Source organism: Staurois parvus, unplaced genomic scaffold (genome assembly GCF_062004578.1).
Source record: "Staurois parvus isolate SC_StPar_1 unplaced genomic scaffold, SC_StPar_1.0 ptg001157l, whole genome shotgun sequence".
NCBI classification, from domain to species: domain Eukaryota; kingdom Metazoa; phylum Chordata; class Amphibia; order Anura; family Ranidae; genus Staurois; species Staurois parvus.
Window position 1 is genome coordinate 52,973 of NW_028318953.1, and position 15,029 is coordinate 68,001.

At 42.5% G+C, this 15,029-nt stretch overlaps 1 protein-coding gene across 3 annotated transcripts in view; it reads left to right on the forward strand.

Annotated features, from left to right (window-relative positions):
* Positions 1-15,029, forward strand: part of SIPA1L3 (signal induced proliferation associated 1 like 3) — a 109,551-nt gene that overhangs the window by 22,154 nt on the left and 72,368 nt on the right. For all 3 annotated transcript variants that reach the window (XM_089659433.1, XM_089659434.1, XM_089659435.1), the window contains exons 4-6: positions 1,810-1,998; positions 6,169-6,343; positions 14,205-14,308. In XM_089659433.1, coding sequence (XP_089515559.1) covers positions 1,810-1,998; positions 6,169-6,343; positions 14,205-14,308 — 468 coding nt within the window. The remainder of the gene's footprint in view (positions 1-1,809; positions 1,999-6,168; positions 6,344-14,204; positions 14,309-15,029) is intronic.

Here is a 15,029-nt window from a genome sequence, read left to right on the forward strand (position 1 = left end):
CATCATATATCAGCATCAGAGGTTGGTCATCAGCTCTGAGGAAAGGGATTCGTCCCCGAAATGCGTCAGCCATTTGACCGCACTGACTGTGAGAACACCTTGCCCGCCGTTGAGGCCATTGTCATTCTATTGTCATTTCTATGCTTTTTAGATACATGCTTCGTCTGTGAGTATGTTTTTATGATTTAATTCCTACAATAAACCTTGGATAATGCACTAGGTGTGTGCACCCCCTGTTTTCTCTCTATCCAGTGGCTGATTTCCCCGTCTGAGGAGGGCTGCACCCCTGGAACATTTCCTTTTGGTTGTCGCTGTCCTGGTACCCTTGGCTTCCCTTTTGGCTGTGCATATCCTGAGGCGCTGGAGAGTACATATGACATAATCACCCAGTCTGATTTAATTTCGGACTTTGTCATCCCTTGTCCAGGAACAGTCAACCTGAGAGATGGAGGAGCAGCAGGTTGCTGTCACGGAGGTGGCACCACTGTATACCTTAGCTCTAACAAAGAAAATGGCATCACCTTCCTAACTGTGCTGTTTAGGTGTATGGATCACTAAAGCAACTGGACAGAAAATAAATCCATTAGTAGATAAGACACTTTTTAAATGTGTAATGTAACTGTTTATATAACTCTTTACCTGAAATTCAGCTTTAAAGTAATAGAGTGTGCGTATAAGGTGTAGGCACCTAGAAATGCCTGCACGTACTGTAGGAGCTTTAAGTGCACCCACACTGAATGTCAGCTTGTCCCGGCAAATATTTGGCACTTCCTGGTAGTGTCAAATGTGCCACTCACATCCCACGCATTCCTATTGGCCAGTTAAGCAGCCTATTGAATGACGATCCAGTAGTAATGTATGTGGGAGTGGGCAAGCTCTGATACCAGGAGGTGTCAGGGCTTTGCCTGATCAGAACAGCCTGGCATTTGCCAAAAATGGGGGCACTAAAAGCTGGTGCAGTTATGTGCAAGCACTTAAAGGAGATTGTACACACCTGCAGCAGTTTTCAGTGACTCCCACCAAAAAAACTATGGATGTTTTCAGTAGAGGAATTTTAGGCATGCGGAGTGTTGTAGGGCAAAAGTTGTTTGACCTTTAAAGGAGAAGTTTGGGGTTTGTAAAAAAAAAAACCTTCATACTCACTTCTATGCTGCAGCATATGTTTGATGCTGCAGCTGACCCACGTCGACTTCAAGCCTGGGAACTGAATGATCACATGACTGCTGATCACTCTGTTCTTGGTCTGCTTAGAGTGGAGAGCTCCTGCAACTCTCACTGGGGTGTCAGCCACGGGAAGAGGTGGGTGCAGCTGGCTCTGGCACTCAACTGTGTGCTGAGAGGCTGAGCCAGCTGTCAATCAGGCAATGGGGTGGATCCCTACAGTATTGTCAGGATCCGTTTAGAGCCCACTATCTGCTGATTCTGGGTCACAGAAGAGCAAAAGAAAATTCGCTCCTGTGACCTACAAGAGAAGTATGACTAAAAAAGCTTTGCCCATACTTTTCTATTAACACTGTTTTATGACATAATGTTGCATGCCAGGGTACCTACCTTTATATCCGCTTTATCAGTAGAGATGAATAGAATGTCATACAGAAACATTTTTGCCATCTCAGTTGATGCCATTCTCCCAAGGTCCCCTGATCTAATTTTTCTTACCTAATACACTGTGGAATTGCCTCAGTCTTTGTGTAAATGTTTATATTATTCAGGAATCGTATTTCATGTATGGCAGTTTTTAAAGCGTTGCTTGTTGCTGTATAGCCTGAATGTCTGATGCCTGTGTCTTCCCGTGTCTCTTCTTTACAGTTGGTAACCCTGAGAGGAATGATCCATGAAGATGCTGTGCCAACCACAGCTAAACATGGTACTGTCCGCGGGCTGCCTCTGAAGGATGTCTTGGAGTCTGTCCTTCCAGAGCTTAATATACACTGTCTTCGCTTGGCCATGAATTCTTCCAAAGTGACCGAGCAGCTTCTGAAACTGGATGAACAGGGGGTGAGGATGTCAGAACATTTTTTGTCCTTGTGGGTTGTGGTTAGAATACTGAACTGTTTATTGAGTGATGGAACATGATGGCAATCGTAGAAGGGGAATTGTATGGTGTGCTTGGAAGAGAAAGCTGTAAGATTTAATAGTTTTTTTTGCCAGTAATACAAGTTTAGAGATTTTTTTTACTGTCTTTTTTGTAATAAGCCAATTCGCCTTTTGAAATAAGCATATATAATTACAAACTGTATACAGAAACAAGGTTTCGTTCTCACCCATTGTCGAACGTAGGAAGTCTTAAACTTTCAGGTTTTACTACTGCCTACAGACTAATTGGACACTGGCAAACAGAAAAAAAAAATTCATACCAGCCCATGGTATGGCCCCTACCGGCACCATCATGACTCATTTATTTGCTGGTATCCTAGAGGGATGAACATTTTTTCTTCAGCTCTGCTCTTAAGATGAACATATTTTTTTTTTCTAGTACTTTTGTTAACTTTTTCATTGCTTACCGGGCGCCATAATAATCTTGATTCCTACTGGCTTAGATGTGGAAGGGAATAATACTGTGGGAATGAGCGGTCACATCACCCGCTGAGTGGATAGTTGCACACGCTCCACTCTCTTTCAGGAAAGCATCTTCCAGCTGCTGCTTCTGTTACAAAGGGCCACATGCAACTTTGATTTGTCCCTACTACCTGTCTACAGCGACCTTGGTCATTAACAGTCATTTGACCCTCACCTTTTACCAGCTTCCAGGTTTTGTGGGTACGAAAGACCTTGCTTTTTACCCTAATCCAGTCTCACTGGATTCCCTCACTTTCTGCTTCCAGTGCACCTACTGATGGCACCGACATCTTTGGAGTCTTCCTTGGCTATGTTAGGTGTAGTTGGGTCCTCTGCCCCTCCTGGATTAGTTTTTTTCACACAGGACTTTATGACCCAAGTTTCCAAGGCATTTGCTGACTGTAACCAAAGAGGCCATGAGCATGCTTCTGTTCCCTCTTCAGAAAATTCTGTATCTGATTTTTACCCTCTCTGATTCTTGATCATATCCTTGTCAGATGAGCTTACTTAGTCTACTGCTAATTACTCCCAAGATGAGCATTTTGGTCCTCGTTGATGTGGTAGGCATCACCCTGAAACTAGAGGATTAGTCTGTTGTTTTGTTGTTGTTTTCAGCCTTGGGTCATATAGGGCCACTAAGATAAAGTCTTTCTCTTTGCACCCTTTTTCAACGGTATCTGTATGAAGACTGCAAATGCCCCAATAGGTTGGATGATTCCTCTATGCACTTGCCTTGCCTTTTATGAGTTTGATGTGGAATGTGTTAAGAAATTATTTATTCCATCTGTTTATTTGACCTGCATTTTTACTTTTAGGTTTTAATCCAACTTGTTTAATTCTGAACCCAAAGGGGGCATTCGCCCCATCCTGCACCTTAAAAGCTTCAAACATCTTCATTCAGGTCCACAAACTCTGAATGGAATCCACCAGATCTGTCATTGCCTCACTTCAGGTAGACTTTCTGTCTTCTGTAGACTTCAAAGATGCTTACTTGCAATGTACTCATCTGTGCAGTGAGTCATAGTTTACTGGACCCAACCAGAGGTCCTCTATTACCCTTTGCCACCACCTGGCTTGAACATATCTCAGATGTCATGTCCTGTGCTACAAGCTAGAATTTCAAGCTCAACCTCTGCCCTGCTTCAAGTTTTCAAACCCACCAACATCCCCGCCAAGACTAGCAGACCTCCACTCTACCTTGACATATAAGGTGGTTCTCCCTATCCCCTTAACTAGGACATTGTGCTTCCATCTTTCTGCCCTTCACTGATACATCAGTTTTATACTTCCAAGGTTTGGATGTGGGGTGAACTGTTGAAGTGTATCTCTCAGCTGCAACTTCTTTCCAATGGCCTGACCCCCATTTTGTCATTCCTAAAAATCCCTGTAAGAGACCGCCTGCCTCTTGTTCCACTATTGCTGGGTGGCTCAGGCAGCTCATCATTCAGTCTTAAGACAAGGTTCCACTTTTCCTGGCAAGGCGCACCCCACTGAATCAGTAAGTGTTCCTTGGACTTCAATATCTGGAATCTGTTTCTCTGATTTACAAGGTTGCTGTCTGGTCTCCCTTCACATGCAGTGTGTTCATTCCTCTTCTGATGTTTGTTTGGGACATAAGGTCCTTCAGGCGGCTCTTGAGCTTCAAGCTACCCCATTTGGGCTATTGTTGAAGGGTTTATTGGCATTTTGTTTGCTGTGTAACCCACTGCTTATGTGATTGTTTTTGGATGTCCCACTTTTCTCAGAATTTACATTTCACAGAAGTACCCAAGTTCCAATATGGAGAGGTGCAGCAACCATACTAAGTGTCCATTCCTCATTACCACGGATTTATTACTATTGGGGCTACATAGGATTTACCTTCATACATTCATCAATTAAGATTGGGTATATCTGGCTGACAAACAGCTTTGTTTGCTAGTGTCCATTTACCTGTAGGCAGCAGTATAATCCATTTGTTTTAGAATTATGCTGATCCAGTCTCCTTTAATAAACTTCAAGGAAAAAAAGATTTCACCGTTTTTTTTTTAAATATCACACATACGCCCATATATTGGATGTTATTTTATTGATGTCTTCGGGAGATAGGGAACATCTTTGCAAAACACAAATGGGTTTTCATTTACAGGGTCCTTGTATCCGCTCACCTTTTTCTTTTTCTAGAAAGTAATAAAATGTGTAAAATCTGTTTAAATACATGTCATGGCTTGCTTTCTGTGTACCTGGAGATATACAAAGTTATTTATGTCAATCAGAGAGAAACCTCTGACATGAATTTATAACCTGGCATACAGTATTCTGAAGGTTGGCATGAGGCAGAAATAAAGTATATGTATAGCCCACCCTTTTCGTTAGTTTTGGATAGAGTGAGGAAAGAATTAGAACCCCTTTCAGGTTTTTATTCACCCTGGGGGGGCATTTTTAAGAATAGTCCTAGGCAGGAATTCCACTTTAAAGCGGGACTTTACCCATAACAATTTGATAAAAAATAATGTTCTTTTGCAGGATTGTACATTCCACATTAATAATTATGCTACCAAAATTGGTGTGTGCTGAAAATTGCCTCCAGTATTGTTCCCGTTTCTTCTTGCTTGGAGGCTGCCATTTTGCTGAAGCCCAGAGCCCCTGAGCAGCAGTAAATCTTTAGGCTTTCAGCAGATCGGCTTCTACATTTTCGGCACAGTGCTGAAAAATGGAGAGCAACTACAGAGCAGGGTGAAACAGTGTATTACTGGGTTTTAAACAGTATAGGCTCTTATTTTTAATACTTTACATTTCTATTTCTGCAAAAGGGGCCAGCATGCAGTGATCTGGTAGGACTTAATTTTCTGACTAAAGAAAATCTGGATATTGCAGGTGCTTTATGCAAGCTTAATTTACTGGTTCTTTTTTTTGGGGGGATGTTCAAGTAATGTTTGCTATAGAGTTGGACCAATCACACATCAGTTTTTGGTAGTGATCTGTTACTAAGGCTGGATTCACAGTATAGCGGTGCGGGAAATTGCATATAATTTGGACAGAAATGATACCACATTCCTGTTCAAATCACATGCGATTCTTTGCAGTGCGATTTGAGCCCATTCATTTTGTATGGGCTCACTTTACAACGCACCTGCATAAAAAAGATACAGGAATCTTTTTTTCATTTTTAAGCTGCACCGGAATCTGTGCGATCTGATTCTTGCAATTGCACTGCATTTTGCGATCTGTTTTGGGGTGTCATTAATTTGACATTGACATCGGTGGCAGATCTCATGAATGCAGGGCAATTTCAATGGGGGTGGGAAGCGTTCAGAATTCACTGCATTTCCCGCACCATATATATGCGAATCGGCTCTGAAAGTCATATACTGTGCATACAGACTGACTTGTATCCAGTCCTGACAGCTGGCACAGTTAAAATGTTTTTCTGCTGTATTAAAAAATTTCTCCCGACCAGTCTGACTGTTCACGTTTCCCTTGGTGGTGCCTAGCAGACTGGGATTGTATTTTAGATACAGGTGGATAACATCTGTGCGATCTGTGGGGCCGTATAGGTTGGGAACTGTCTGCAGTACATCAAATGTCTCCTGGCTGTGTGTGTGTACTGATGGATAATTCTGACTACAGCTCTGCAGAAAACACAAGGTGGGCATCCTCTACTGCAAAGCCGGCCAGAGCTCAGAGGAGGAGATGTATAACAATGAAAGCGCTGGACCAGCTTTTGAGGAATTCTTGACCTTGTTGGGGGAAAAGGTCTGTCTGAGAGGCTTCCAGAAATATGCTGCCCAGCTGGACACCAAAAGTAAGTAGTTATCAGGAGATGCAATGCAGTATGGATATCAGATGTTACGTTTTAATGGACCAGGACCATCTTTCTTATATATCATGTATTTGTACTAGTCTTGCTTGACATTTTAAAATTGCAAGTTTTTTTAATTGTAAGCACTACACTGCACAAATTCCAGAATAACCTAACTAATCCTAAATATGTTCCCTCCCCCCTCCTAACACCTATGCTGACTAATCTGTGTAAGAAAAAAAGATGTATATACTTACCTATATCAGCCCACTCTGGTCTGGTCACATGATCCCCTGTGGCAGCTGCTGGGGAGAGGAGGGAGCGCCAACAACAGCTGGGAACGTGGGAGCTTATGAGTGAAATTACTGCTTCCAGAATTCCCAGCTGATTTCATGCGCTCTTTTCTCTCCCTTGTAGCTGCCACTGGCTGACATAGAAGAAAAAGATAAGTGTACACAGCTTTTTTACGCAGATTAGTCAGTATAAGTGTTAGGAGGGGGAAGGGGACATTTTTAAGATTAGTTAGGTTTAGGCTGGAATTCTACTTCATTTAAAAAGGGATAAAGCAGATACGTACATACATACATATACTGTTTATGTGTGTGTGTGTGTATATATATATATATACACACACACACACACAGTCAGGTCCATAAATATTGGGACATTGACACAATTCTAACATTTTTGGCTCTATACACCACAATGGATTTGAAATGAAACGAACAAGATGTGCTTTAACTGCAGACTGTCAGCTTTAATTTGAGGGTATTTACATCCAAATCAGGTGAACGGTGTAGGAATTACAACAGTTTGCATATGTGCCTCCCACTTGTTAAGGGACCAAAAGTAATGGGACAGAATAATAATCATAAATCAAACTTTCACTTTTTAATACTTGTTTGCAAATCCTTTGCAGTCAATTACAGCCTGAAGTCTGGAACGCATAGACATCACCAGATGCTGTGTTTCATCCCTGGTGATGCTCTGCCAGGCCTCTACTGCAACTGTCTTCAGTTCCTGCTTGTTCTTGGGGCATTCTCCTTTCAGTTTTGTCTTCAGCAAGTGAAATGCATGCTCAATCGGATTCAGGTCAGGTGATTGACTTGGCCATTGCATAACATTTAACTTCTTTCCCTTAAAAAAACTCCTTGGTTGCTTTTGCAGTATGCTTTGGGTCATTGTCCACCTGCACTGTGAAGCGACGTCCAATGAGTTCTGAAGCATTTGGCTGAATATGAGCAGATAATATTGCCCGAAACACTTCAGAATTCATCCGGCTGCTTCTGTCAGCAGTCACATCATCAATAAATACAAGAGAACCAGTTCCATTAGCAGCCATACATGCCCACGCCATGACGCTACCACCACCATGCTTCACTGATGAGGTGGTATGCTGAGGATCATGAGCAGTTCCTTTCCTTCTCCATACTCTTCTCTTCCCATCACTCTGGTACAAGTTGATCTTGGTCTCATCTGTCCATAGGATGTTGTTCCAGAACGGTGAAGGCTTTTTTAGATGTCGTTTGGCAAACTCTAATCTGGCCTTCCTGTTTTTGAGGCTCACCAATGGTTTACATCTTGTGGTGAACCCTCTGTATTCACTCTGGTGAAGTCTTCTCTTGATTGTTGACTTTGACACACATACACCTACCTCCTGGAGAGTGTTCTTGATCTGGCCAACTGTTGTGAAGGGTGTTTTCTTCACCAGGGAAAGAATTCTTCGGTCATCCACCACAGTTGTTTTCCGTGGTCTTCCGGGTCTTTTGGTGTTGCTGAGCTCACTGGTGCGTTCCTTCTTTTTAAGAATGTTCCAAACAGTTGTTTTGGCCACGCCTAATATTTTTGCTATCTCTCTGATGGGTTTGTTTTGTTTTTTTAGCCTAATGATGGCTTGCTTCACTGATAGTGACAGCTCTTTGGATCTCATCTTGAAAGTTGACAGCAACAGATTCCAAATGCAAATAGCACACTTGAAATGAACTCTGGACCTTTTATGTGCTCATTGTAATTGGGATAATGAGGGAATAACACACACCTGGCCATGGAACAGCTGAGAAGCCAATTGTCCCATTACTTTTGGTCCCTTAACAAGTGAGAGGCACATATGCAAACTGTTGTAATTCCTACACCGTTCACCTGATTTGGATGTAAATACCCTCAAATTAAAGCTGACAGTCTGCAGTTAAAGCACATCTTGTTCGTTTCATTTCAAATCCATTGTGGTGGTGTATAGAGCCAAAAATGTTAGAATTGCGTAGATGTCCCAATAGTTATGGACCCGACTGTATGTACACGTGTGTGTGTATATATTAAGACAGAACCACAGTTGAAGCCAATTAGGGCTCATTTACACCACAATCCTCACATTCAGAATGCGGTTACACTTGCGAGTTTAAATGTGTTTTGACATTATTTTATTTTTACATGCAAAAAAAAATGCAAGATGCTGTGCTTTTGTTTTAAATGCACATGAAAGCACCCCAGTGAGTAAATAGGCTTATTGAAATACATTCATTTTCTCGCGTATGCATGTGTACTGCATTACAAAACGCAGACCTTAGTGTGTTTACTTTTCCTGCATCCCTCTCATCTTTTTTAAAATAAGAAATTGGCCACATTTTAGCTCCAAGATTTCAGGCATAAGATTAGTACTCTTATTTGTATGATCACTTTTCCAATCATTTTACAATAGGTAAGAAGATAAGTCAATAACTTTTTCAAAGACTACTTGTTCAAGCACCTAAATACACAGTGTACTTTCAGATCAATTCCATTATTGCCAACATCAACTAATAAAAGCTTACTACACAATTACAAGACACAAAGGAGCTGCCTGACTAAAGGAGAAATGTGACTGCTGGTGGAGTAAACGTGTATAGAATGAATAAAGCAATTAAAATAGATCTAAACCAAAGCTGGATTTCATCTAATGTGCAAACACATGGAGGATAATTTATCAAACCTGGAGTCATTTTGTATATCAACCAGATTCTATCTTTGATTTTCAAAGGTTAAAAGATAATTTCACTTTTAAAAAAAAAAATTAAAGAAATAAAATAGTACATGCACATTTTTTTTTTGCAGGTAAAAAAAAAATGCATTTATTTATTTTTGTTAGGAACAGCAGATCGTGGGTGTAATGCCACGGTCCTGCAGACTGTCTGCGTATTTGTCAGCAGATCTTGGATGTAATGCCACGGTCCTGCAGACTGTCTGTGTATCTGTCAGCAGATCGTGGGTGTAATGCCACGGTCCTGCAGACTGTCTGCGTATTTGTCAGCAGATCTTGGGTATAATGCCACGGTCCTGCAGACTGTCTGCGTATCTGTCAGCAGATCGTGGGTGTAATGCCACGGTCCTGCAGACTGTCTATCTGTCAGCAGATCTTGGGTATAATGCCACGGTCCTGCAGACTGTCTGCGTATTTGTCAGCAGATCTTGGATGTAATGCCACGGTCCTGCAGACTGTCTGTGTATCTGTCAGTAGATCGTGGGTGTAATGCCATGGTCCTGCAGACTGTCTGTGTATCTGTCAGCAGATTGTGGGTTTAATGCCACGGTCCTGCAGACTGTCTGTGTATCTGTCAGCAGATCGTGGGTGTAATGCCACGGTCCTGCAGACTGTCTGTGTATCTGTCAGCAGATCGTGGGTGTAATGCCATGGTCCTGCAGACTGTCTGTGTATCTGTCAGCAGATTGTGGGTTTAATGCCACGGTCCTGCAGACTGTCTGTGTATCTGTCAGCAGATCGTGGGTGTAATGCCACGGTCCTGCAGACTGTCTGTGTATCTGTCAGCAGATCGTGGGTGTAATGCCATGGTCCTGCAGACTGTCTGTGTATCTGTCAGCAGATCGTGGGTTTAATGCCACGGTCCTGTAGACTGTGTATCTGTCAGCAGATCGTGGGTGTAATGCCACGGTCCTGCAGACTGTCTGTGTATCTGTCAGCAGATCGTGGGTGTGATGCCACGGTCCTGCAGACTGTCTGTGTATCTCTCAGCAGATCGTGGGTGTCATGCCACGGTCCTGCAGACTGTCTATCTGTCTGCCGTACCTCTGATACGGGCAGGCAGTTACACACTGAAATGAAGCTTGATGAACTACCTATAATGATCAACAGCGCTCTGCTAGTTCATTGAAAAGTACAAGCCGATAGCCACAGAACACTGTGAGTGAATGACAGGGCTGGGCTTGCGGAGCCCCGCAGGGCTGAGTTTTTTTTTCTTGTGTAGCTAATGGTACTATAGGTTGATACAAAACTCACAGGCACTGAATAGCTTAGTAATGGAAATAGTTGGTTTTGGCCCAAACAAATGATTTAAAGTGACAGGAAACCTGGACTTCAGCTTTATATGCGCATATAATATTATGGAAAGATTTTTGTTGGAATGAATAGTCTTCTGTCTCCTAAACATGTTCACGCTTTTATGTGTTTGTAGGGACAGGTTTAGATCTAGTTTAACTCCTTCCCCCTGGCCGTACGCATATATGTGGCCTCTTGACGGGTGGGCCTCAACACCGAGAGGCCACATATATTTGTACCTAAAGATAACCAAAACTCTGGCGAGTGCATGTACCGTGCACGCTCCTGGCACAGTTGCCGCTAATTGATAGCACCCGATCTCTACTTGCAATCGGGAGCTTTCAGGTCATGTGTCTGCTTTGACAGCCAATCACGGCGGACACATGATCATAAAAATTGCCCCACCTCCAGGCATCTGAAACCTCTCAAAGGGCCACCAAACGCCAAGGGGTTGAAGTAGAACTTCATTCAAAGCATAAAGTTCTGCCGGTTTGCTCCCTCCCCCCAGCCTGTTAGAATTTTAATTTTGGCTGGGGGTGGTTTCAAGTACCAATCACCCTCTCCCACTTCCACAATCCTTGTTTAGGTGAGATAGCACACCTTGCTCCACCTCCCCCCGTTTCAAAGCCTCCTGGGACATGTCCTTTTTCTCAGGGGGCTGCAGGACCATTAGCAGAATGCTATGCAAGTTTGTGCATGTGTAGTGGGGAGCAAGCTGCCAGCTCCCATATCCAAGATGGCCGCTTTGGGGATCTGCAGTGGTAAGACGAACCTGTTGTGAGAAGACAGTGCTGCACTGTAAATACCTGATTTTTAGCTGCTGACTTAAACAAAAAAAAAAAAAGAAATTAAAGTTTCTCTTTTAATTTCTTCTAGACGTGATTAGATATTTGAAGCAAACCTGATTCCCTTCACCACTAGTAAAAAATCACCCTAAAATGTGCTTTGATTGCTTCTCAGCAAATTGGGGGAGATTTACTAAAACTGGTGCACTCAGAATCTGGTGCAGCTGTGCATAGAAACCAATCAGCTTCTAACTTCAGTTTGTTCAATTAGGCTTTGACAATAAAACCTGAAAGCTGATTGGTTTCTATGCAGAGCTGCACCAGATTTTGCACTCTCCAGTTTTAGTAAATAACCATCATCTGTAGTTTATACCTCTGGTTACAATGTTTGAAAATCCAATTTTCCAAAGTTCTTGCCACTTCTGGTATTTGTTGCAATTTCAGGAGTCAACAGGCATCCTCTGTTTCTGGCATCGCGCTATGTCCAAACCAGAAATGATGTGATCCCAGGCAGAGTTAGGTGCCATTTTTAAATTCAAGGACATACTGAATTGATTATTTGGGGGATCGAGCAGCGGCGGTGACACTTGCCTCTGCTTCCGCATTCCCCTTTGTTGACAAGTTGTCGTAGCAAGATAACAGAGTGGGAACATCCGCCGACATTGCCTTTGCTATGGTAACTTGACTGCACAGTGATACCATGCATGCGCGGTAGCCAGCGGCACAAAATACAACTAACATGGCCACCGCCAGCTGTTCTATAGTAACAGTTCAGGTAGGGATTTAAATAATTTAGACACCATCATCATTATTAACAAGACCTAAGAATAGCGATCATTAAGAAGCAAAAACAACTTTAATGTTCTATATACTAATCGGCTGACGTAGAACTCTGTACTGTTGAATAATTCTCCACCCATTGTTCTGGCTTTGTGCAGCCTCTATACATCTAATAAGCTCCTGCCTGCAAAAGTGTCAGATTTGAAAAAAAAAAAGTCACTAAAACTGCTGATTTACCCCTCCTGATTACTTGGCAAAGGAAACATCAATTAAAAAGCAGCCTGCTTTGCGAGGCTGTGATCTTGTCACACACTTGACAGATTCACTTTAAGCGGAGGCACATTTTTTGCAACGCTGCTCTGCGCTTGCCAAATGTATCGTGAGGCAGCCATTCAAACCCACAGGATCTTATTGAAGACATGTGACAATGTCGACTTAACCAAAATACAGTTTGTTTGTTTGTTCTTACAAAATCAAAATTAAAGACTAAATGCTTTCTAGAAGTAAGCCCTCCATCTTTCCATGCACTAGCTCTTTGAAAGGCTTTGATAGTGTGACACTGGTTCTTGTTACATGCAGCAAGATCATTTCCACCTAATTAATTTGTAGAACGTTATAAAGCTGGCTGGCTATAAAGGACTGTATTAGAGTAATGGGGGACAGTCCCTCCAAAAGTGAGACATTGGGAGGCCTGTTTCTGTTCTATTTCCTTATACATCTGACTCTTTATTTATTTGGTCTACAACATTACATACAACCATCTTCAGCTGAAAGAGGAACTTCACTCTCTTCCCCCCACCCATTTCCTCCTATCTATGATACCTGGCTCTCATCAGAAAGCAGGCGCACCAAAAGATCCAGCATTGTCCTACTGTGATCAGGTGTCACGGCCTATGTCCACGCCTCCATCTTGGTGCACTCAGTCTTCGGGAGCCTGGCTGCCTTTTCTAGGTTTAGGTAGCCAGTCCTCTCATGTCCACCCACCAGCTGCTCTGTGAAAGGGGTCCCACAGCCTCCTGAGATATGTTACAGAAATATTCCAGGAGGCTACAGGGCTAGGACACCTCAATCCACCTAGGTCACATGGAAATAGAGCAAGCCAGGGGAAAAAATAAATTATATATATCCTCTGTGAGCTTCGTGCAGGGATCCCCGGCTGGCAGGAGCTCCGGACTCTAGCGGCCATGTCAGGACTCGGCAGATCACACCCCCCCCCAGTTGATTCCTGAGTCCCGACATGGCCACTTGAGTCCGGAGCCCCTGCCGGCCGGGGATCCCTGCACAAAGCTCACAGAGGATCAGCCTCCAAAGGTGGAGATATCCTTGTTTTGAGCTGTATTATCCGGTGATGTTGGAGTATCATGGAGCTGTTCCTGGATGCTGAGAGGGTCCTGTGAGAGAGGTCTGGAGTTGCCTTGTATGCCGATTGTGTGCCAGATGATTCCACTATTCTTACCCGTACCAAGATGACCATAGAAGATAATGTATATACATGCGCTTTAATATTGCGCTTCTGGTGAGTGCAGTCATATTACCGGTTCCCATCACAGATATCACGAGCAAGGATTACTTTTGGACTTTGAAGTTGCTAATTATCTGTCATAATATTTCATCATACACTAAAGTCACTTTTTTCTAATATATTTATTCACCTATCTATACGTCAACATATGACGGTACACTTTATATTTATATTCATGATATCACTTTCAGCACTATCAAGCGCTCACGTCAGTCACTTTGTCATTTTAGCGCTGCATTTTTATATATATTAGGAGCAGGAACATGTAATATGTTCCCAAAGGTCAACTTATTCTTTAAAATCCTGCCATGCAAAATGTGGTTTACCCAGTCAATTCTCCTTTTGTAGAAGGTATGTTTTCATACCTCTCCCAGTGTGCATTGCCTGAAGTCTCCCTGTATGTTCTCTATTCTCTAGGCTTTCCAAAATTCCAATTAATCAGTCATCCTCCTGTTGCTTTTTTTTTTCTAGCGGATTCCACTGGATCACACTCATTGTATACCAACTACCAGGACTATGAAATCATGTTCCATGTGTCAACAATGCTGCCATACACCCCTAATAACAGACAACAGGTATGTCCCTCTATTCTATGGAAATTGGAGTGCAGCATGGCACAGCACACTGTAGTTGATGAATCCTTATGATTACTAAGCAATTTGCGGTATATTATGCGACCACCTGAGAGCTTTTCATAAAGATGTTTTTATGTGTGTGAACCTGCCAGACATGCAGAGGTTTCAGAAGAATTATCTTGCGGGAGGTCTTCTTCATGAAGTATAATCCTAGATTTTGGGCACAAACAGACAAGCTTATATAGATGCTGAAATTTGAAAGTGTAAATATGAAGTACACCACTTCAATACAAGCACATTTATTTCCTCATATTTTGTCCCTGTAAAAATGTTACTACGGTAAAATACTTCTTGAAATCCAGTGTGCTCTTATATTCCTTTTTTGGATAGACAACACTGACTTTGCTGCACTCAAATCCCAATCACTGTTTTCTGTATTACAAAACTCTGGCTATCCCCCACCCCTATCTGTCCCTTTTTCTCAATCGTGCATTGATTTATATTCCAGCAAAACAGTTCTGCTACCCATGCCTCCCAGGGGCCTGCCCACACACTGTGTATAGGGAAAGAGCTATTGGGAGATGTAGTTCTGGGTGGCATGTTTACATTAATAGGAACTGAGCTCATAGCTGCCCTTGCTCAATATTTACAAGCCTAGTGATGATGTCATATGGAGTAACAAAAGCTTATTCTTGCTATTGGCACAAAGTAATAAAAAAAG